The 24788-nt window shown below is 38.2% G+C and overlaps 1 protein-coding gene across 5 annotated transcripts in view; it reads left to right on the top strand.

Moving 5' to 3' along the window:
- Nucleotides 1-1267: 1267 nt before the first annotated feature.
- Nucleotides 1268-24788, top strand: part of ZNF638 (zinc finger protein 638) — a 134346-nt gene continuing 110825 nt past the window's right edge. For 2 of the 5 annotated variants that reach the window (XM_057497104.1, XM_036908334.2), the window contains exon 1: nucleotides 1268-1423. In XM_057497104.1, the coding sequence (XP_057353087.1) occupies nucleotides 1308-1423 (116 nt within the window). In that variant the 5' untranslated portion in view covers nucleotides 1268-1307. The remainder of the gene's footprint in view (nucleotides 1424-24788) is intronic. The other 3 variants (XM_036908333.2, XM_036908331.2, XM_036908332.2) reach the window with 2 other exon arrangements.

Genomic DNA, 24788 nt, shown 5'->3' with positions numbered 1-24788 from the left:
CAGTTCAGAGAAAGGAAATTTTGAAATACTATGTTTGATCAGATAATGTATAGAGATATACAGTGGTGAAACAGGCACCCCAATAAATTACTATGGGAGCATAAACTGAAACAGACTATATGGAGAGCAATTTGGCAACATTTATCAGAATTTTTAATGTCCTTACCTTAGGATCCAGCATTCATCATCTAAGTATTTAGTTTGGATATACATTTGCTCACATGCCAAGTGGCTATAAAAAAGAATATAGATACTGTCTGCAGCATTGTTTGTAATAACAAAACAATAGGAAAAAGCCCAAAACAATATGGTGGAATACTATGCAATCATTAAAAATAATGAAAGTTGTCCAAAATATAGTGGTAAATGAAGAAAAGTAAGGTTGCAAAACTGTGTAGAGTACTGTGTGTGTGTGTGTGTGTGTGTGTGTGTGTAACTGAGAGAAGGGGGAGATTAGTAAGAGTATATACATACATATTTTTATATGTATTTTATACATGTATATATATACACAAATATAATACACAGAATGTTCGAAAGATATGTAAGAAATTAGTTAACAGTGGCAGCCTAAAAGAAAATAGGGCAGTGGATGACTTTGTTTTCATTGCATATCATGTATTTTTGATGCTACTGAAAATTTTAACTATGTCACACATATTGTCTGGACACCTTTAAGGGAAAAAAAAAGATGTGTGGATTGTTGCCCACTGTGAATCACAGTCATCAGAATCCCAGCATAACAAGCCTTTTAATTCTTGCTTGGCCTTTTAGTTCTTACCCCCACACCCCACACCCCACCTCCCTCCCATCGCAAAGCATGACTTTTGATATTGGAATGTGCTTTATGTGGGCTCCCCTAGTTACCTATTTTCTCATCTTCTTCTCCACCCGACCCATCGGGAGATTCTTGAAAGTAGAGGCTGTTGTTCATTCCCATGTGTCCCCAAACACTGTGACAGGCCTGAAATAGGTGTTCTCTAAATAGCAGATGAAGAAATTCTTGTCCAAAAAGGCAGAGCGACTCCGAAAAATGAGAAGTGTCCCAACCGTCTCAGACTCTCACAGATCTTTCATTTGCGGAACATGCTTCCCCTACCCACTTCGCACTCACCTGCTGCACACGGTACCACGCTTTGCTGGGCGGCCGGGCCGCTCCCGCCCCGCCCCCGGATTCCCGCGCTCCGCGCCCATTGGCGGCCTAGGGAGTGGGCGGGCCCCACGCACTGTGCTTCACTCCCTGCGGCCGGAGGGGCGGCGAACGCGGAGAAGCAAGAGCTGCGCTGGTGTTGCGCGGGCTGCGGGCGATGCCAGGGAACAGCGTTCCGGCCCGGGCTACACCCCAGGCGGCAGCCAGGATCGCGTCGCCGAGCTTCGTCTCAGCGACCACCGCAGCGCGGGGGGCTTCGGACCCTCTGAAGCGGTGAGAGCTTCCTTTGCCCCCTGGGCTGCCTGCCCTCTCCAGTACTCAAGGCCACTCAGTGGGTGGGGGATAGGCCGGCAGGGGCGAGGTCCGTGTCAAGGCATTCTCTCGTCGCGCGGTTCAGGTCCAGATTCCGTTCCCCTTGCCCCCGCAGTGACTGACACTCCCCAGGAGGCCGGTCTTCGGGCTTAAGCAAGCTGCGCGTGCGGAGGCGCCAGCCGGTTAGTGAATAGCCTTGGAACGCCTCAAGGGCGCTTGTCCCAAGCAACTCTTCCTTCGGGTCCGGAGAGGCGCACTGGCCGCGGCGCTGGGCCGGCGGGTCTGGGGAGACCACGATAAGGAAACGGTCATTTACACTGCGCGACACGCGGCGACGGTGATGAGTTTTCACATAGCATGGTGTTCGTTTCTAAGTCAGTGAAATAGCTCCGGCGAGTTCGAGCGCTTTTCAAAGATTGCTCTTTAAAAAAAAAATCACATTGTAGAATTGCGTAATATGTTGTATCTCATCCAAAAATGGTTTTTGATCTCAAGGTAGTCATTTGAATGCAAATTGATACTTTGTTTCCTAAATAATAAGTTTTGAGCGTTATTATAGAGTAATAGATTTTTTAATGAAAGGAATTTCTCAAAGTACAGAAAAATAAAAGAAACCATGCATAGTGTTTTGAGTCCATTTTTTTTCTTTTTGAGTCTTCAGTTTTAAGGGATTTTTTCCCCCCTGGTTTGCTTAGGTCTGCTTTCACCCACAACTACACACACAGGTTCCAGATTTTGGATTGATGTAAATAGAGCGTGCGGCCCCGCCCCCATGCCCCTTGACTGAAGGGGAAAATCCGCCACACCCGGGAGCTCTGCTCCGCCTGCGGGCTCGCCAGCGGTCCCAGCTCTGGAGAGGCCGTGGCGCCTGCCTGGGAGCGCAGGAGGACACCCACCCGGCCCAGCTATTCATTGCAGCTATCTGTATTGTTCCAAGAGTCCCCAAAAGGCGAGCTGCATACCTGTTAGAACACTGCTCACGTCCCAGCCTGAGGACACTTTGTAGTAGCATCAGCTCATTCCACTCTGGTGGCCTGTGTCGGCCTCAGGTCCTCTCGCTGCAGCAGGCTGCACGGACCGTTAAGAGTAATTGCTGTGACAACCCAATAGCAGTACTGCACGGCCCTCTCCCAATGTTTGCTAGCTGATGCGAGCCGGGAGTAGAGTCAATGATAGACATTGTGTAGAACGGGACGTCCAGTGTTCTGTCATGCTTCTTGGCTCTGGTTTCTTGGGCCAAGTTCTGGTGACATTTTTTCAGCCTGCTTTGCCCTTTCCCAAGCCTGGGTAGGACCGTTTGAGTCAAAGAGCAGTTTTCATCTCTTTTCCCGTAAGGACTAGGAAATGGAATTGCTGGGTTGAGAATAAGGTACTGGAATTTAGCCTGCCGCCTTCTGCGGATCAATTTATAGATTTTTAAAAATGAGGACATATTGGAGTTTGTAGAACACTGTAATTATTGCTCTTATTAAGGGGTTGGAAATTAGAAATGCTGCTCTATTTTATTGTAATCAAGAAAAGTGCAAGTACTTTAAATGCACCCTTTTAAATTGTGAATGCTGCTGTAAATTCTCTTGGAAATCAAAAAGCACCCTTAATTTATCTTTTCTGTAAATCTTTTTTTGCATATGGTTAAAGGACTTGGGTAGTGTTTGCTGTCCCTAGATGTCAGGGTTCTTAATGACTTCTTGCTTAAGTTTTAATTGTATTTTAGGGAGTTGAGGGGAGGGAGTTACAAAATGTAGTAATTCTTTAATTTTCCCTCTGGGCATGTCTCATGGTGGCAAGGGAAACTTGTTTAGTACTGATCTATCGGAGAAGAATGGTTTAAAGAATTTGCTGGATTGTTCTTTTTTAAAAAAATTACATTGTGTTTATCATGATTTCTAGAATTGTATAGTATGCTGTATCTCATCCAAAAAATAGTTTTTGATGTCAGGGTAATCATTTGAATGCAACACTGAAACTTTTGTTTCCCAAATTATAAGTCTTGAACTTTCTTATTTTATGGTAATACACTTTTATTAGGGAAAATTTGCACAATACAGAAAAATAAAAGAAAAAATCATGCATAGTGTTTTGAGTCATCAATTTTGAAAGATTTTTTTTTTCTCCCAATTTACTTAGGCCTGCCTTCACCCACAACTACATACCTAGGGGGTTCCAAATTTGGAATGGTGTTTGTAGTGTTGAATATGCAATTTCGGGGAGTGGGGGGCTTATAGGTTGCATTAAAAATATTATTTTTCTCTATTGAAATGTCAGCACCAGCAGAGACTATTATGGCATTTTCTCCTTCAAAGAGAATGTGGTGATAAAAATGCTTTAATAATTTTGGATAACTACTAATGTTAAATATTTTGATTTTTTAAATGGCATTACATAGGAAGGCTTTGAGAACTTGAGTCTGTCATCATTTAGTGATGAGTCATTGCTAAAAGAGTTCTATTTCCCATTTTTTCCTGAAGCTTCATTTTCCTTGCAGCATTCATTTAAGAGTTGTGATTTTGATATCAGGGTTCATCACTCTCTTTTTTGACTTTTTGACATGTTACATGTATAAAATGTTTCAGTTTGAGACTTGGGATTTCCTGAAATACCTGAAGAATAATAGATGATGTCAGTATATCATCCTCTGTCATTTCCCTTAAATGCCTTATATTTACTTTCCCATTAACCATTAATTAGGTTTTTGGAGGGCATTTTGCCCATACTTATTAAAAAGCTTGAATTTTTAGATACATTTTCACCCCACGGTTCTACTTCTAGGAATTTATTCTGAAGGAATAATAATGGATATGTTCACAGGGCTAGTTACTGGATGTTTGCTGCAATGTTGTTTATGATGGCAAAACTTTGAAAATACTCAATGTCTCTCTCTAAATAGGGAAATGGTAAAAGAATTTAAATCATAGAATATATGTAATGTAATAATTCATCTCCTACTATAGTCATGTATTAGTATAATGTAAACTTATATAGCCATTACAGATTACGTAGAAGACAAAATCAAAAGATGGTCATAATATAATATCAAGGTAAAAAAAGAATAAGTCCTTAGCAAGTATGAATATTTTCCCATTTTGGTTAAAAGAAGTATAAAAATATTCTAAATGTAGTAAAGATTATACCTGATCTAATATTCAGGCTTGCCACTTTGAGAGAATTTCTGTATAGTAAAGTTTGAAAACCCTTGAGCTAGATTGAAAGAAGGAAAAAAGGAATGGTTATGTTCACATATTTAGGTATTGAGACCATTCTGTCTTTGAAATAATCACTATATCCTTAGAGATGAATGGGGAGTTTTCAAGTGTCTGCTTATTCACAAGGCTTATCCCGTTACACTCTATTTGTCTTTATAATCTTAATACAGGTTCATAGAGTTACTGTTGTGAGAATTAAAAGACTGGCAGTTCTCAAGTTGGCATGTAAGTGTGCAAGTTCAATAGATGTGATATGATTGCAGTTTTGTACCAACAGACAGAGATATGAATTAAAGTTTAAAAGTAATGTTTTTGAGTTGGAATGCTTTCATGGGGTTGGAGATCAAAAAGTAAAAAATTTATATATATATAATGAAAAGTCTCTCTCTTTCCCTTTTTTCCTCCTCTCCAATTCCTGTTCCTCCAATTGTCCACCCTGGGTAGTGATTATTACTAATTTATTGCTTGTCCTTCCAGAGATATTTTACACATATTCAAGCCAAAACAGATTTATATTTTTCCCTTCTTTGAATATATTTGCTGCTTTCTTCCTTTGCTTTTTCCACTTGACAGTGTATCACTGGGGTGTTTTTCTACCAGTATATAAAGTACCCTCAATAAAAGGTTTTGTTGAAAAAAAAGAACCAATGCTCTGCTAAAAGGCAGGAACCATTTTTCAGCCCTAGTGAACCAGTGGATCCTGGCATTGAACCTCAAAAGCCATCAGGAAGAAAGACAGCCAGGTGCTGGGCCCTTCTGACAGGAGAACATACCACCACCCATGCAATACTCTTGCCAAAACATCTTAGCCAGAGTTAGATCAGATTTCTAGAAACAACCACTGATTTACAAGAAAACCAGAGGACAGAGGGACATGTTAAACTATCCCATGGGGATACAACCAGCAAAATTGAGACTAGAGAAACCTCTACCAAAGCATAACCTAATTTCCTCAACAAATATTTTAGAAGGAAAATAAAAGATTAAAAGAATCTTAAAATACATGCTAAGCAATCACAATGTATGGGTCTTATTTGGATCCTAATTAAAAGAAATTGAAACTAAATTAGAATATTTGAGACAATTGAAAATCTGGACACTGAATATTTCATAACATTAAGGAAATTTTTAAAAATTTAGTTGTGGAAATTGTATTGGTTGTAATAAAAAAAAGACAAATCTCTATCTTTTAGAAAAAAATGCTCTATGATGGTTTTCAAGAATGGTGAGATTTTATCCTATTTGCCAGGTAATAAGATTTCCTGACAGTTTCATGAATGCTGGCAGAAGATGAGATTCCAGGGTCAATGACAAAGGGCCATTTACTACTCATAGCAATAAGAATATTAGCCCAACAATTAGCGACTTATTCCAGTTCCCTGAGCCTCACTTCTCCTAGGACAATATGAAGAGGGCCTGTGACATCTGTATACATAGGTGATTGATAGGAAAGAAACCATAAACTTGGAAAACTGAAACTTTTATAATGCCTGTAAGCTTGATTGTCTTTTGAAGCTCCAAAAGTAGATATTCTATCTTCCAAGATCTGTTCCAAGAGCCTTCCAAGTCTGTTCACTATACAAACATCCAGATAGTCCAGAAAGATATTTCAGAACAAAGGCAGTTTGTGCCCTACCTTGCAAGATGTCCAGAAATGTGAGAGACCTGTGGAGAATTGTTCCTCAATGAAACCGACCCCTTCTTTCTACACCATGTTGGCTTCTAAATGATTTTTCCCAAGACCATACCACTCTATCAGCCACCCTGATTAATCTGAACAACAGAAACTACAAACAAATTCATTCCCTTTGAATCATACAAACACATACATATCAACAGGACTCTAAGAAACATGTGATGCAAACTGAGGTTCTGACTCCAGCCACACTCCTCTTGCTTCTGGATTCAACAGCTGAGCCACTCCAATAAACCCTTCAGGTCTACCTTACAAAACCAGGTTGTTTTGCTAATCACTAGAGAAATGCAAATCAAATGCACAAGGACATGTCACCCCATATTCACTAGGATGTCTACTATAAAAAAAACCCAGAAAAGAACAAATGTTGGAGTAAATGTGGAGAAATTGGAACTGTGCACTGTTGGTGGGAATGTAAATTGGTACAGCTGTATCAAAAACAATATGGTGATTCCTCAAAAAATTAAAAATAGAATTACCATATAATCCAGTAATTCGACTTCTGTTTATACATCCAAAAAAATTGAAAGCAGGACATTGAAGAGATATTTCACACATATATTCATAACAGCATTATTCACAGTAGCCAAGAGGTAGAAGCAACCCAAACAGCCATTGACAGAGGAATAAATAAACAAAATGTGGCATATATACACAATGGAATATTATTCAGCTCTAAAAAGGAAGGAAATCCTGTCACATGCTACAACATGGATGAACCTTGAGGACATTATATTAAGTGAGATAAACCAGTCACAGAAAGATAAATCTTGTATGATTCCACTTATATGAAGTATCTCAAAGTAGTCAAATTTAAGAAACAGGAAGTAGAATGGTAATTTCCAGGGGCTTGCAGTGAGGAGAGGGAAGCAGGGAGTTGTTGTTTAATGGGTAGAGAGTTTCAATTTGCAAGATAAAAAACTTCTGGAGCTCTGTTGCACAATAATGTAAATACACATAAAACTACTGAACTGTATGCTTAAAAATCGCTAAGATGGCAAATAATGTGGTTTTTTTAAAATCACAAATTAAAGCAAGACAAAACAGAATGCTCTATGAAATTAAAAATATGATAATCCAAATGGAATTCTGAGTATGTCTAGAAGATAAAGTACTCTACATTTGGTGCATAGCTGTAGTCCTGAGGCTTTCTTTCACCTTTCTCCTGTTTTGGATCCTGTTACCTAGATCCTGGTGTGGTTTGCTCATATCATTTTGCTGCAGCACTTCATCTAGTTACATTCTAAGAAATGATAAATTTGCCAAGTCCTTGCATGTCTCAAAAATGTGTTGTGGTGTTGAATGGTTGTTTGAATATAGAAGTCTAGGTTTTTCCTCAGAATTTTAAGATTTAATTTTAGTGTGTCTGTTGTCAGTATTGCTATTAATCAGATATCATTAAGTCTCATATCTCTTTATTTCTGGGTTTTTCCTTTCTGAAGGCTTTTTAGAATCTTCTCTCTGGTATCCTAAAATTTTATAATAATGTGACCTTGATGTAATTCTTTCTTTTTCTTCATTCTCTGTGCTTTGCACTTGGTGAGCCCTTTCAACCTGAGGCTTCATTTTTTTCTCTAGTCTGGTAAAATTTACTTTAATAATTTCTTACTTTCCATTTATTGTGTTCTCTCTTTTATTTAGCTGGATTTTGGGCTTCCTGGCTTGATCCTTTAATTTTCTTATCTTCCCTCTTCTGTTTTCCATTTCTTTCTCTCTTTTTTTTTTCCCTAGCTTCTCTAGGCAAGTTTTTCAACTCTATCTTCTAGCCCCTCTATTCAGAATTTCATTTTGATGATCATATTTTTTAATTTTATAGAGCTTTTTCTTGTTCTTTGATTGCTTCTTTTCATAGCATTCTACTCTTATGTTATGAATGCCATGTATTTTCTCACTTTTTAATGAAATTAATTGTAGTTTTATCTTTAGGCTTTCCTTTTGTTTTTTTCATTGTTTCTGCTCTTTTTTGGTCCTTTTTTCTCTTCATTTGTCTTTTCAGTTTCTTCAGGGAGAAGCCTCCAGTCCTCTGCAGCATGAGATATAATCATAGGTGTCATCATTGTGGGAGCAGGGCCATTGAAAGGGAATGTCAAGAGTCCCTAAGATCACCTATTGATTCATTGGTTCTCTAGGAGGACTCATAGGACTCAGTGTCTAGTTATTCTCACAGCTATGATTTATTACAGTGAAAGGTGTAAAAGCAAAATCAGCAAAAGGAAAAGGTACCTGGAACAAAGTGAAGGTATACAGAGGAAACGAGGCACATGCTTCCAAGAGTCCTGTCCTAGTGGAGTCACACAGGATGTGTTTAATTCCTCCATCATTGAATAGAGACTTGTGTGAAGTGTTACTACTAATGGAGCTCAGTAGAGATACAGTGACCAAGGTTTTGCTGGGGACTGCTCACAAGGCACCCTCTGCCTAACATGTACCAAAACTCCAGACTCCCAGAAGGAAAACAGGTGCTCAGCATGAACCATATTATCTGTGCACACTGCATTTAGGCACCTTAAAGCACTCTTGGAGGAACCTTCCTGAAATCAAAGTTCTCAGATACCAACCAAGGGCTAAGGTTCCAAGGAGACTTTTCAAAGGATAGTAATCTCACCCAGGAATTCTACTAGGAATTTACCCTAAGAATGCCGCAGCCCGTTTTGAGAAAGAGATAATGCACCACTGTGTTTATCACAGTACTATTCACGATAGCCAAGAAATGGCAGCAACCTAAGTGTCCATCAGTAGATGAATGGATAAAGAAGATGTGGTACATATACACAATGGAATATTATTCAGCCATAAGAAGAAAACAAATACTACCATTTGCAACAACATGGATGGAGCCAGAGGGTATTATGCTCAGTGAAATAAGCCAGGCGGAGAAAGACAAGTATCAAATGATTTCACTCATATGTGAAGTATAAGAACAAAGAAAAACTGAAGGAACAAAACATCAGCAGACTCACAGAACCCAAGAATGGACTAACAGTTACCAAAGGGAAAGGGACCGGGGAGGATGGGTGGGAAGGGAGGGATAAGGGCAGGGGAAAAAGAAAGGGGGCATTATGATTAGCATGTATAATGTCGGTGGGGGGCATGGGGAGGGCTGTACAACACAGAGAAGACAAGTAGTGATTCTACAGCATCTTATAATGCTAATGGACAGTGACTGTAATGGGGTTTGTGGGGGGTACTTTGTGAAGGGGGGAGCCTAATAAACATAATGTTCTTCATGTAATTGTAGATTAATGATAACAACAACAAAAAAAAGGATAGTAATTTCAGGCCTGCTCGGTGAATTCTTTTCTGCACAGGTACTGAGTATCCCACAATTTAATACACAGGTTTTTATGTAACCTCTTTATCTTCTGCCTCATGCCTTATCCATCCCCTCTAATGGTAACCTGGAGGCTAGAGCCTATCACCTGCTGTGGGGCCAACAAAGCTACCTGTCTGCAATGGTGGGGACAGTGACCATGGAGAAAGGGGTATCCAAATATTTTGTGTCAGTAAACCATTGCTAGATGAGTGTTTCTCAAAGTGCAATCTCAGGGGGCTCTTGGGACCTTTTTCACAATAGTAATTTTATGACATTTGCCTTTTTCTTATAAGCATAGAGTGGAGAGTCTTCTAGAGGCTATATGATATGCCAACAGACTGAATGCAGAAATCTGAAGCAATGCCACTCTTCTCACTAGTCTACTTTGTTTTGGAAAAAAACAGTTATTTTCCCATAAAACAATAGGTTCATTATTATTTCTAAATGAATTAATAAATATTTAAAAATGTCTGTTTTCCTTAAGACAATAAATATTGATAGCTACAACCCAAATAAACAGTTCTTTGGAGTCTCAATGTTTTTTTTTTGTTGTTGTTTCTTACTTTTATCTTATTTTGGCATCATTAATATACAATTATATGAGCAACATTGTGGTTACTAGATTTCCCCCATTATAAAGCCCCCATCACATACCCCATTACAGTCACTATCCATCAGAGTAGTAAGATGCTATAGAACCATTACTTGTCTTCTCTGTGTTATACTGCCTTCCCTGTGCCCCCCACTACATTATGTGTGCTAATTGTAATGCCCCTTATTCTCCTTTTCCCTCCCTTCCCACCCATCCTCCCCGGTCCCTTTCCCTTTGGTAACTGTTAGTCCATTCTTGGGTTCTGTGAGTCTGCTGATGTTTTGTTCCTTCAGTTTTTCTTTGTTCTTATACTTCACATATGAGTGAAATCATTTGATACTTGTCTTTCTCCGCCTGGCTTATTTCACTGAGCATAATACCCTCTGGCTCCATCCATGTTGTTGCAAATGGTAGTATCTGTTTTCTTCTTATGGCTGAATAATATTCCATTGTGTATATGTACCACATCTTCTTTATCCATTCATCTATGATGGACACTTAGGTTACTTCCATTTCTTGGCTATTGTAAATAGTGCTGTGATAAACATAGGGGTGCATATGTCTTTTTCAAACTGGGCTCCTGCCTTTTTAGGGTAAATTCCTAGGAGTGGGATTCCTGGGTCAAATGGTATTTCTATTTTTAGTTTTTTTGAGGAACCTCCATACTGCTTTCCACAGTGGTTGAACTAATTTACATTCCCACCAGCAGTGTAGGAGGGTTCCCCTTTCTCCACATCCTTGCCAACATTTGTTGTTGTTTGTCTTTTGGATGTTGGCCATCCTAACTAGTATGAGGTGATATCTCATTGTGCTTTTAATTAGCATTTCTCTGATGATTAGCGATGTGGAGCATCTTTTCATGTGCCTGTTAGCCATCAGAATTTCTTTTTTGGAGAAATGTCTGTTCAGCTCCTCTGCCCATTTTTTAAAAAAGGTATTCTTGATATACACTCTTATGAAAGTTTCACATGAAAAAACAATGTGGTTACTACATTTACCCTTATTATCAAGTCCCCACCCATACCCCAATGTGGTCACTGTCCATCAGTGTAGTAAGATGCTGCAGATTCACTGTTTGCCTTCTCTGTGCTACACTGTTTTCCCCGTGACCCCCCTACACCATGTGTACTAAACATAATACCCCTCAATCCCCTTCTCCCTCCCTCTGCACCTGCCCTCCCACACCCCTGCCCTTTGGTAACCACTAGTTCCTTCTTGGAGTCTGTGAGTCTGTTGCTATTTTATTCCTTCAGTTTTGCTTCATTGTTATACTCCACAAATGAGGGAAATAATTTGACACTTGTCTTTCTCCACCTGACTTATTTCACTGAGCATAATGTCCTCCAGCTCCATCCATGTTGTTGCAATGGTAGGATTTGTTTCTTTCTTGTGACTGAATAGTATTCCATTGTGTATATGTACCACCTCTTCTTTATCCATTCATCTACTGATGGACACTTAGGTTGCTTCCATATCTTGGCTATTGTAAAAAGTGCTGCGATAAACATAGGGGTGCATATGTCTTTTTGAATCTGAGAAGTTGTATTCTTTGGGTATCAATGTTTTTTAAGTGTGTAGGCCTTGGACCAAAAATTTAATATGCTTACATCTCCTGCTTTTCTGAGTCTATAAATTTGTCCTTTTATTAGTTATTTATTGATACATGTCCAATATGGTAGCCATAAACCACATTAGCTATTTAAATCTAAGTTAATTAAAATGAAATAAAATACAAAATTCAGTTCTTCATTCACACTAATGACATTTCAAGTGCTCAGTAACCACATGTGGGTAGTGGCTACTGTGTTGGACAGCACAACGATGAAAATTTTCATCATTTTAAACAGTTCTGTTAGACAGTGCTGATCAAAGCTCTTAACATTAGAAGCCATTCTTACCTCTTTCCCTAACTCATTTCTACCCCTATGCTTTTTGCTTACATTATGATAGCTAAGCACTTAATACATGCATCATTTGTTCATAAAACATCTCATCATCACCAAGGCAAAGGGAATGGACATGCTTTCTGCCAGTGCATACCCTAACGCACACAGATTGCTTTTGAACTGGAGGTGGCATTGATGTATGTGCAGTGCAGACCTGTGCAAAGGACTATTCAGGGAAACACCATTGACAAAAGCTGCAGTGTGAATGGCACCCTCTGGAGGTGCATAGTGCAGTGGTCCTGAGTGCTCCAAGAGTCAGGATTTAAATCTAGGTTTGTATAATTCTAGTTCTGTGCCTTTTGTAACTTTGGTTAAGATCACTCAGCCAACCTCTCTTGTCCCATATATCTGTGCTGTTGAAGGATGATTTTCAAAAACAGATGAAAAGCATGATTCACATACAGATATAAAATGAACATGTGTTAAAGATTTTATTTAACTCAATAAAATGAGGGAACCAATAAGATGTTACAGCCAGTTCAACAGGAGTATCCAAAGAACAGACATAATTGTAAATCAGGAATATTGAAATGATCGTGCAAACGGAAGGCAAACTGGCTTCTTTTACAGTAGAGAAGAGTCAATTAAACCTCCACTAGACAGAATTTATAAGCCTAGACTCAAGAGTTATTTTGTACCACTATCAGTTTTCTTCAGTATAAATTAATAGGGTAAAACAGTTCAACAGTAATGAAAGGCTGGGGTCAGATAATCTGGAAGGTTGTGACCTAAACAAAGCATCATTTTCTGTTAAAGCACCCATTTTCTCCTGCAAAAATCATCTAGCAAAGAGTTCAGATTTTAATTTGACTGCTCATCTATATGACAAAGTAGTTACATCTATCATTGAAATGAGTAAGCTTGTGTTCTGGGTTTGTTTTTTCTGCCAAGTTTACTTACTTGTTTTAAGCAAGTTGTTTAGGTTTGTAAGGCAAGTCAATGATGAGCTAAATAGATAATTCAGAAGGATTTTCACTTTGGACCCAGACTGGTTTCCTTACCAATAACCAACAGTAGCTGGCAATTAAAAAAAATTCAACACTGCCTTGTACTTGGAGGGCTTCAAAATAAGTAAGCCTCAGTCCTGTTTTCACACTGGAGAGGCAGCCTTTTACACAGTGAACCATTATACAGAGTGATAAGTGCTGTCCCAGTTGTGAGAGTAGTGTGATGTAGAATCACAAAGGAGCAAGCAATGAAATCTGGCTGAGAAGTCAACATTTCATAAGGTCCTTGAAGGACAACTCGAATTTAACCAGAATAATTTTTTCCAATTATACAAATATGGGAACTTCTGATTAAACTTCAAAATAAAAAGCTTATCTCATAAATGATCCCCAGGCTAGCCTCCTGATATTCATACCCTTGTGAAGGTTCCTCCCATATTGTATCAAGTTTGGTCTGTATACTTATGTATACATGGTAGAAGGAATAGTGTGTGGAACCCAAGGCTTGGTCATAAAAGACATTGCTGTTCCACCCATGGTCTCTTGGTTTGTTTGCTGATTGAAACCAACTGTCATGTCGTGGGAAGACTCAAGCAGCCTTATGAAGAGACTCATGTGGGAAGAAAGTGAGTTTACTCTGGGCCAATGGCCACCCATCTATTTCCTAGCTTCCCTGGCAGCTGTGTTTTTCTTGGTGACCAAGTTCTTGGGAGCAGAAGAGATGTGTGCAACTTGTGGTACTTATGTTTAAAATTGAGTTTCTCAATTTTGTTTTCATTATCGCTCCCATAAGGAGACTTTTCAGACTTTTTTTTTCCTAATTGCCCCTGTGAAATTTTACTACCATGAATATATTGTCTTGCTGAGGGCTTCAGACCTGGGCAACTTCACTATGGATTCAGTGAGACTAAGACATGACAGTGGAATGTTCTTGGGGTAAAAGGGTTTACACCTGGCTTTATTTTCTCAGTGGTAGGTTGAGCACTAGAATCACATCTACACCCAACAGTCTACAGGTCTATAATCCATTTCCATCTCTGCCTTTTCCCAGAGCCCTGGACAGAGCTCTTTATGTAGTGATTCAGTTAATAATAGTTTATTGCCTATGGGTGTGGAGGCATTAGCCTAGCAGTAAGCCAATTACATCATCAAATAGTTTAGGGTCAGGTGAGGATCCTTGCCATAGGATCTTCCATTTTCCCCATAATTGTATATCTATTTATGCACTTATATGAATATTTATGCTTTATACATTAAAAAAGACTGAAAGATTTTTGCACCTCTACCCCCAAGAACCAGCTTTTGTCCCCTTGGGAGTAATATTGCCCCTATTTAAAAGGATGAGTTTGCTTTCCTCTCTCTCTTCCTTCAAAGAAAGGAAGAAGTATGGAAGACAGACTTGTGTGTTGAGCTAACCTCAACCATGTAGACAAAGAGCACATGAGCAAGAAGATAGAAGGAAGAAGGGACCTGGAGGCTTTGCATCACAGAACAAAGCTACTAGCTTATGTCTAGACAGTTAATTGAGAAAGAAGCATTCTCTAATCTCATTTGAACCATCTTATCTTACTGTTGGAGCCACTTAGTCTGTATCCTAACAAATACGCATACCATTTCTTCAAAACTGCTTAGAAGTTTAAAAAATTTCTCTTCTGTTAGTTCCATGTCACCCAGGTCTGTTTACTCAGGAGTATAGAAATACTATTTACTCGTCTTCTATGTGAAAACACCGTATGATTATAAGCACTGTGAAGTATATAAATATTAACATTATTTGAGCTAAAATTTGGGCACCTCTAGGTATCTCATAATCATTGAATGAAAATGTTACCATGATTTATCTCCCTGCATATATTGCTAGTTTGCTGTTGTTTTGTTTTGTTGGGTTTTGACCATTAGTTCTGAAGCAGTAGAGTACACTAATGACAAGCACATATAGGATCTTCTCTAAGTTCAGTTCCCTCATCTGCAAAATTAGTCTAATAATAGTACCTACCTCACAGAGTTTTATGATATAATGGTAGAACATACTGCCTAATTTGTACTAGGTGTCAATAAATGGTAATTACACTATTATTACAATAAACCTTTTAAGGTAGATTTCACAAACTTGAAAAGATAATATTTAAGAATTTGATTCTCAAAACTTGAATAAAATGATAATAAAAAGGAGTAAAGAAGGCAAAAGATGGAATAGGAGACCACAGAGATTTCAACGAACTTTTAGAATAATGGGAGTTGTCTTAGGACAATAATTCCCAAAATATAGACCACTGTATCTTGGGCCTCACCTCAGACTTACAAAATCAGAAACCCTAACGGTGGGGCCCAGTAATCTCGTTTAACAAGCTTTCCAGGTGATTCTGATGTGTGTTTAAGTTTGAGCAGCACTTCCTTAAAACAATGGAGATTCCCTTGAAAAGTCAATCAGTCACCAATACTGGCCTCCCTTTATCCACTGTGCTCAGTATTTGCTGGCACCAGGCCAAGCAGGGTAGGAATGAGATGTGCTTCTGAAATTAGGGGTATCCCTTCTTCTTGGGATTAACATGTGGTTACTAGCCTGTCATGCATCTCTTTATGATACAGACATGCTTATGCTTGATTTTACACATATGAGATCACATTGCCACTTATTGATAGTTACTTTTTTATTTTTCCCTTCTTATGTTCCACATCTAACAATGTAATCTTATATTAGCATTGTAATATGTATATCTATGTATATATATCTTAGCAAAGTATAAATATGAATATATAAATAGCAATATATATTGCTATACTTTTCTTCATGCTTATATATACATATCATATACATATAACACACATGAGTTTTTCTCTTTTATAGTAATTCACTTAGTCAAATTCTCTATTATTCCTTGAGTCTATATTTATAATTTTATGTTTTGCTAAGAAGTCACTTACTTCTTTTGGCTTTTAATTTGTTTGTAAGGAGAGGAGGATTAAAGATGACAGTGTGAGAGGTGAGACAGAACCACATATAATATAAAAGAAAGCAAAAACATCAAATCCTGAAAGAACAACAGGAAAGAAGGCTGTGGCAGACTGTCTACACCTGGGGAAACCAGCAGACCTCAAGGAAAAGGGTAAAGTACCAAAGCCATGATCCAAAGGCACCCAAGCCCTTCCCCCACCTGAGCACACTGGAGAGAGGAAGAGAAACAGAGCGGGGAGAGGGTGGAGGCCTAGGACTGCTGAACACCCAACCCTGGAGATCTGCTCTGGGTGCAAGAACCTACATTACATGGTGCTCTGGAGATTAGTGGGGTTGGAAAGCTAAGACTGGAGGAACACTTGGACAGACTGAGATTCCAGGCACTTGTGGAAAACAGGGATCCACATCTGGCTGCTCTAGGACAAAAGAAAGACAGGCAGTCTGAAAGACTTCTTAACAGTGAGAGGGCTGCTAAAGAAGCAAGGATTGCACAGAGCTTGCTGCTCAGGAGAAAGGACAGGTGAACAAAATTGTCCTGGCAAAATCAGCCCAGCAGGATGAGAACTTTCAGGATCTTCAGACGCTCTTTCCACCTGGCTGGCAACACAGCTACAAAGCCCCCAGCATGATACACAGCCTGCTGCACCTTCCTCCCGGCCAGCACCAGCACATAAACTGGCTGCCCCCGCCATTGTGTCAGGTCATCCAGAGGGTAGCCCTGCCTATGGCATCTACAAGTGCAAAGCATAGAGGCTTCTCCCTGCATGCTTAGCCGACTGGCCCTGGCAGTAGAGACAGGCACTATCGCTGGGAAGCAGGAAAGAGCTCTTTCTTCCTGACAGGCACCAACGCAGCTCGCCTGCAACCCCCGCCATTGCTCCAGGTGCTGAGCAGCTCCAGAGAGAGAGCTTCTGGGCACTAGAGGGAGCCACCTACAGACATGCAATGTCAAAGGAATCTGGTTCAAACCAAAATCCCACAAACATGAGAAAGAGGGCCAAGTGAAACTGAACTCATTAATCTTCCTGAAAGAGATTTCAAAATAAAAACCATAAACATGGTCACGGAGTTAGAGAAAAATATTCATGAACTCAGGGAAGAATTCAGAAATGAGGCACAAACATTGAATAATACAGTCTCTGAAATGAAACATACAATGGGAGGATTTAAAAGCAGATTAGATGTAGAGGAGACAGTAAATGAAATAGAAATGAGAGAAGAGGAATACAAAGAAGCTGAGGCACAGAGAGAAAAAAGAATATTTAGGAATGGAAGAATATTGAGAGAAATGCATAACCAATCCAAATGGAACAATATTTGCATTATAGGGGTACCAGAAGAAGAAGAAGAGAGGAAAAGGGATAGAAAGTGTCTTTGAGAAGGTAATTGCTGAAAACTTCCCCAATCTGGGGAAGTAGATAGTCTCTCAGGTCATGGAGGTGCATAGACCTCCCAACATAAGGGACCCAGGGAAGACAACACCAAGACATATAACAATTAAAATGGCAAAGATCAAAGATAAAGACAGAGTATTAAAAGCACCCAGAGAGAGAAAAGATCTCGTACAAAGGAAAACCCATCAGGCCATCATCAGACTTCTCAATGGAAACCTTACAGGCCAGAAGGGAGTGGCATGATATATTTAATGCAATGAAGCAGAAAGGCCTTGAAGCAAGAATACTCTACCCCCCAAGATAATAATTAAATTTAAAGGATAAATTAAACAATTTCCACATAAGCAAAAGCTGAGAGAATTTACCTCCCACAAACTGTTTCTGCAGTGTATTTTGGAGGGACTGCTATAGATGGAAGTATTCCTAAGGCTAAATAGCTGTCACCAGAGAAAATAAAACCACAGTAAAGGAAGTAGGCCAATTAATTACTAAGCAGATGCAAAATAAAATCAACTACCACCAGAGTCAGTCAAGGGATATACAAAGAGTACAGAATATGATACCTAATATGTAAAGAATGGAGGAGGAAAAAAAAAGAGAACCTTTAGATTGTGTTGTAATAGCATACTAAGTGAGTTAAATTAGACTGTTAGATAGTAAGGAAGTTAATCTTGAACCTCTGGTAACCACGAATATAAAGCCTGCAATGGCAATAAGTACATACCTATTAATAATCACCCTAAATGTAAATGGACTGAATGCACCAATCAGAAGATATAGAGTCACTAAATGGATGAAAAAACAAGACCTGTCTATATGCTGCCTACAAGAGACTCACCTCAAACCCAGAGACATTCTCAGACTAAAAGTGAAGGGATAGAAAAAGATATTTCATGCAACCAGTAGGGAGAAAAAAGCAGGAGTTGCAGAACTTGTATCAGACAAAAGAGACTTCAAAACAAAGAAGGTAACAAAAGACAAAGAAGGGCATTACATAATGATAAAGGGGTCAGTCCAACAAGAGGATATAAACACTATAAATATCTATGTACCCAACACAGGAGCACCTATGTATGTGAAACAAATACTAACAGAATTGAAGGAGGAAATAGAATGCAATGCATTCATTTTAGGAGACTTCAACACACCATTCACTCCAAAGGACAGATCAACCAGACAGAAAATAAGGAGACAGAGGCATTGAACAATGTATTAGAACAGATGGACCTAACAGACATCTACAGAACACCACCCAAAAGCATCAGGATACATATTCTTCTCAAGTGTACATGGAATGTTTTTCAGAATAGGTCACATACTAGGCCACAAAAAGAGCCTCAGTAAATTCAACAGGTGGAAATTGTACCAACCAGTTTCTCAGACCACAAAGGTATGAAACTAGAAATAAATTATGCAAAGAAAGCAAAAAAGCCCACAACCACATGGAGGCTTAACAACATGCTCCTAAATAAACAATTAATCAATGACCAAATAAAAACAGAGATCAAGTAACATATGGAGACAAATGACAATAACTCAACACTGCAAAATCTGTAGGATGCTGCAAAGGCCATGCTAAGAGGGAAGTATATTGCAATACAGGTTTACCTCAGGAAAGAAGAACAATCCCATATGAACAGTCTAAACTCACAATTAATGAAAATGGAGAAAGAAGAACAATGAGGCCCAAAGTCTGTTGAAGGAGGGACATAATAAAGATTAGTACAGGAATAAATAAAATCAAGAAGAATAGAATAAAACAATGAAAAGAATCAGTGAAAGGAGGATCTGGTCCTTTGAGTAAATAAACTAAATAGATAAACCCCTAGACAGACTTATCAAGAAAAAAGGAGAGAATCAGAAATGAGAAATGAAAAATCTATACAGACACCACAGAAATACAAAGGATTATTAGAGAATACTATGAAAAATTATATACTAACAAACTGGATAACCTAGAAGAAATGGACAACTTTCTAGAAAAATACAACCTTCCAGTGCTGACCCTGGAAGAAACAGAAAATCTGTACAGACCAATTACCAGCAATGAAATTGAATTAACTACCTAACAACAAAACACCTGGACCAGATGGCTTCACTGCTGAATTTTATCAAACATTTAGTGGAGACCTAATACCATCCTCCTTAAAGTTTTCCAAAAAACACTTCCAAACTCATTCTATGAGGCCAGCATCACTCTAATACCAAACCAGACAAAGGCACCAAAAAAAGAGAAAATTACAGACCAATATCCCTGATGAACATAGATGCAAAAGTACTCAACAAAATATTAGCAAACTGAATTCAAAAATACATCAAAAAGATCATCTATCATGATCAAGTAGGATTTATTCCAGGGATGCAAGGATGGTACTATATTCGAAAAATCCATCAACATCATCCACCACATCAACAAAAAGAAGGAAAAAACCACGTGATCATCTCAATAGATGCTGGAAAAGCATTTGACAAAATTCAACATCCATTCATGATAAAAACTCTCAACAAAATGGGTATAGAGGGCAAGTACCTCAACATAATAAAGGCCATATATTACAAACCCACAGCCAACATCACATTTAACAGTGAGAAGCTGAGAGTTTTTCCTCTATGATTGGGAACAAGACAAGGATGCCCATTCTCCCCATCTTTATTCAACATAGTACTGGAGGTCCTAGCCAAAGCAATCAGACAACACAAAGAAATAAAAGGCATCCAGATTGGTAAGGAAGAAGTTAAATTGTCACTGTTGGCCAGATGACAAGATATTGTACATAAAAAACCCTAAAGAATTCACCCCAAAACTACTACATCTAATATCTGAATTCAACAAAGTTGCAGGATACAAAATTAATACACAGAAATCTGTTGCATTCCTATATACTAACAATGAACTAGCAGAAAGAGAAATCAGGAAAACAATTCCATTCACAATTGCATAAAAAATAATAAAATACCTAGTAATAATCCTAACCAAGGAAGTGAAAGACCTATATACTCTGAAAACTACAAGACACTCTTAAGAGAAATCAAAGAAGACACCAATAAATGGAAATATATCCTGTGCTCATGGATAGGAAGAATTAATATTGTGAAAATGGCCATCCTGCCTAAAGCAGTCTACAGATTCAATGCAATCCCTATCAAAATAAAGACAGCATTCTTCAACAAACTAGAACAAACAGTTCTAAAATTCATACGGAACCACAAAAGACCCCGAATAGCCAAAGCAATCCTGAGATGGAAGAATAAACTGGGAGGATAAGGCTCCCTGATTTCAAGCTCTACTACAAGCTACAGTAATCAAGATAATTTGGTACTGGCACAAGAACAGACACACAGATCAGTGCAACGGGATAGAGAGCCCAGATATAAACCCAAGCATATATGATAAATTAATATACAATAAAGGAGCCATGGATATACAATGGGGAAATCAAAGCCTCTTCAACAACTGGTGTTGGCAAAACTGGACAGTTACATGCAAGAGAATGAAACTCAATTATTGTCTAAGTCCATACACAAAATTAAACTCGAAATGGATCAAAGATGTGAATGTAAGTCATGGAACCATAAAACTCTTAGAAGGAAACATAGGCAAAATCTCTTGAATATAAACATGAGCAACTTTTTCCTGAACGCATCTCTTCGAGCAAGAGAAACAAAAGCAAAAATGAACAAATGGGACTACATCAAACTAAAAAGCTTCTGTACAGCAAAGGACACCATCAACAGAACAAAAAGGCATCCTATAGTATGGGAGAATATATTTGTAAACAACATACCCAATAAGGGGTTAACATTCAAAATACATAAAGAATTCACATGCCTCAACACCCAAAAAGCAAATAACATGATTAAAAAATGGCCAAAGGATCTTATCAGACACTTCTCCAAAGAAGAAATTCAGATGGCTAACAGGCACATGAAAAGATTCTCCACATGACTAATCATCAGTAAAATGCAAATTAAAACCTAAATGAGATATCACCTCACACCGGTTAGGATGGCCAACATTCAAAAGACATGAAACAACAAATGCTGGCGAATGTGCGGAGAAAGGGGAACCCTCCTACACTGCTTGCGGGAATGTAAATCAGTTCCACCATTGTGGAAAGCAATATGGAGGTGCCTCCAAAAACTAAAAATAGAAATACCATTTGACCCAGGAATTCCACTCTTAGGAATTTACCCTAAGAATGCAGCAGCCCAGTTTGAAAAAGACATATGCACCCCTATGTTTATTGCTGCACTATTTACAATAGCCAAGAAATGGAAGCAACCTAAGTGTCCATGAATACATGAATGGATAAAGAAGAAGTGGTACATATACACAATGGAATATTATTCAGCCATGAGAAGAAAACAAATCCTACCATTTGCAACAACATGAATGGAGCTAGAGGGTATTATGCTCAGTGAAATAAGTCAGACAGAGAAAGACAAGTACCAAATTTCATGCACTTGTGGAATATAACAACAAAGCAAAACTGAAGGAACAAAACAGCGGCAGACCCACAGACTCCAAGAAGAGACTAGCAGTTAACAAAGGGAAGGAGTTGGGGATGTTAGGTGGGGAGGAAGGGAGAAGGGAATTAAAGCGCCATATTATGAACACACATGCTGTAGGGGGATCACAGGAAAGGCAATATAGCACAGAGAAGACTCTATAGCATTTTAATACAGTGATGAAAAGTGCCTGCAGTGGGGTGTGTTTGTGGGACTTGATAATATGGATGAATGTAGTAACCATAATGTTGGTCTTGTGAATCCTTTGTAAGATTGTATATCAATAATACCTTAATAAAAACATACCTAAATATTATAACATCAGAGCACCTGAATTCCACAAATACCTTTGAATTACTCTAAATTCAAACTCACTGTGCAAAAATTTTGTGTTTGTTTAAAAAGAGTTGGTTTGTCTTATCAAATTCAATTAAAAATACTGCTCTTAGTTCAAGGATTCAGGGCTACCTTACACACTGCATGCAACTATAATTACATTGATACCTTGGTGTAAAGGAAAGGGTGCCATGCTTTGGTTTTAGATCAAAGTTGTTAGGAGCTACAAGAAAAAATTAATAATTAATTAATTTTTTTCAGTTTCAAATTAATCATAATAGTATTAATGTTACATGCCTAAATCATAGTTTATTTACAATGTTTGATTCATATTTCTGGCATTTGAATTTTCTTTTATCTTGAAGAGTTCAATTATTTATTACTTGGTTTGTCCCCTATAGGTATTTGAGTCTGTGACCTTTGTCATAGGTTAAAGGTAAAATCTTAACTGATATGTCCTTGGGAAAGATGCCTATAATAATATGGTAATTACATCATTCTAATTATTTTTACACTATTGTTACTTTTTCTTAACTTAGGCACTGAACATATTTTCATGGTGATTTCTTTAATGGTGGCAGTTTTAGGAAATGAAAACAGAAAGTTCCTGCTTATTTATTTCAATCTTGTAAATATATATTAGACAGTCCAGTATCATGGAACAAGATTTTTCCTTCAGCTTTTTCTCACCGCTTGCAGAATCTTCAATGAGAATTTCATGTGAAAGCTTCAGGACAAACCATTAAATAGTAATACCTATAAGCTTTGATAGGATCAGAGGGTCCACCCAGACTCTGTTTAGACATGTAATTCTGTAGAAGTGAGATCAGAGTCCGTCTGTGTTTTGTAATAATTCCTGGGTTTCTATTGTTGCCTCATTGAAATTCTTTGGTTTGGGAACAGATGTCTGCTCTCTGTGAGAAGCTGCTGGTACTCCCCACTCCCTGGCAGTGCTATTCTCACCCTGGCTCAGCTGCAGCTATGGCTCTGCCTTATCAATTGCTTGCTGTATGTTGCCTTTTCATAGAATTACGGACTTTAAAGACTCTTTAGGAAAGCTTTGACCATGAAAAAAAATTTTTTTCTAAAGTTCTCAAACTAGCCCAAGGAAGACAGAGAAAAATTGGACAGTAGAAAATGTTTTTCTAAATCTTAAATAGTTTGTAGCTACCGAATTGTCCCTGTTAATATCTTTTTCCCTCCTTAAAATTCAGTGTCATTTGGGTGTTTAAATTTTAATTTTTCTGAATGTTTAGAAAAACTGTACTTATTTATTCATGAAATGACAATATCAAGAAGGTAAAATGGCAGCTCCACTCTTTTATTTTTTGACCCTTCTTTGGGGCAGATAGGTATGAGGAGTTATGTTTGTGAATAGACTCTTCAGTGGTTCTCCAGTGTGGTCCTTGAACCAGAAGTTCCCAGCATCTCCTAGGAACTTGTCAGAAATGCAAAATCTTGGGCCCCATCACAGGCCTTATAAGATGTATAATTTGCAAATACTTTCTCCCATTCTATGGGTTGCCTTTTTACTTTGATGTTTACTTTGTTTAGAAACCTTCAAGCCATTCTCCACAAGGAATGATATCTGGCAATTATCAGCCAGAAAGACCACTTCAAAATATACATCCTGATTATGATACTCTTTGGCTTAAAATGCTTCTATGAAGACTGGTTAAGCAAACTTTAGGATAGCTCCATAAAATAAAACATTCTGCAGTCATTAAAAAGAATGAGGTAAAGCTCTTTGCACTAATATAGAATAATCTCAAAGAATCAACACTAAGTCAAAAGCAAGCGCAGAATAGCGTGTTTAGAAGTGGGTAGAGGGCTCCCAATAAACCAAAGTCCAAGGGAACCAATGACTTCACAGCTGAATTCTACCAAACATTTAAAGAAGAGCTAATACCCATCCTCCTTAAAGTATTTCAGAAAGTCAAAGAGGAGGGAATACTTCCAAACTCACTCTGTGAGTACAGCATCACTCCAATACAAAAAAAGAAAATTATACACAAATACCCCTGAACATAGATGCAAAGTCCTCAACAAAATATTAGTAAAACAAATTAAAAAATACATCAAAAGGATCATCCATCATGACAAAGTGGGATTATTACAGGGATGCAAGGATGGTAAAATATTTGCAAATAAATCAATGTGATACACCACATTAACAAAAGAACGATAACAGTCATATGATGATCTCAATAGGTGCTGAAAAAGCACTTTATAAAATTCAACATCCATTCATGATAAAAACTCTCAATAAAATGAGTATAGAGGGAACTTACCTCAACATAATAAAGGCCATATGTCACAAATTCACAGCTAACATCATACTCAATAGTGAAAAGCTGAAAGCTTTTCCTCTAATATCAGGAACAAGACAAGGATGTACACTCTCACCACTTTAATTCAACATAGTCCTGGAGGT

This window comes from Manis pentadactyla, chromosome 2, assembly GCF_030020395.1.
Source record: "Manis pentadactyla isolate mManPen7 chromosome 2, mManPen7.hap1, whole genome shotgun sequence".
In the NCBI taxonomy this organism is placed as follows: Eukaryota; Metazoa; Chordata; class Mammalia; order Pholidota; family Manidae; genus Manis; species Manis pentadactyla.
Note: the sequence above shows the minus strand (reverse complement) of the source record. Positions and strands in the feature narration are given on the sequence as shown.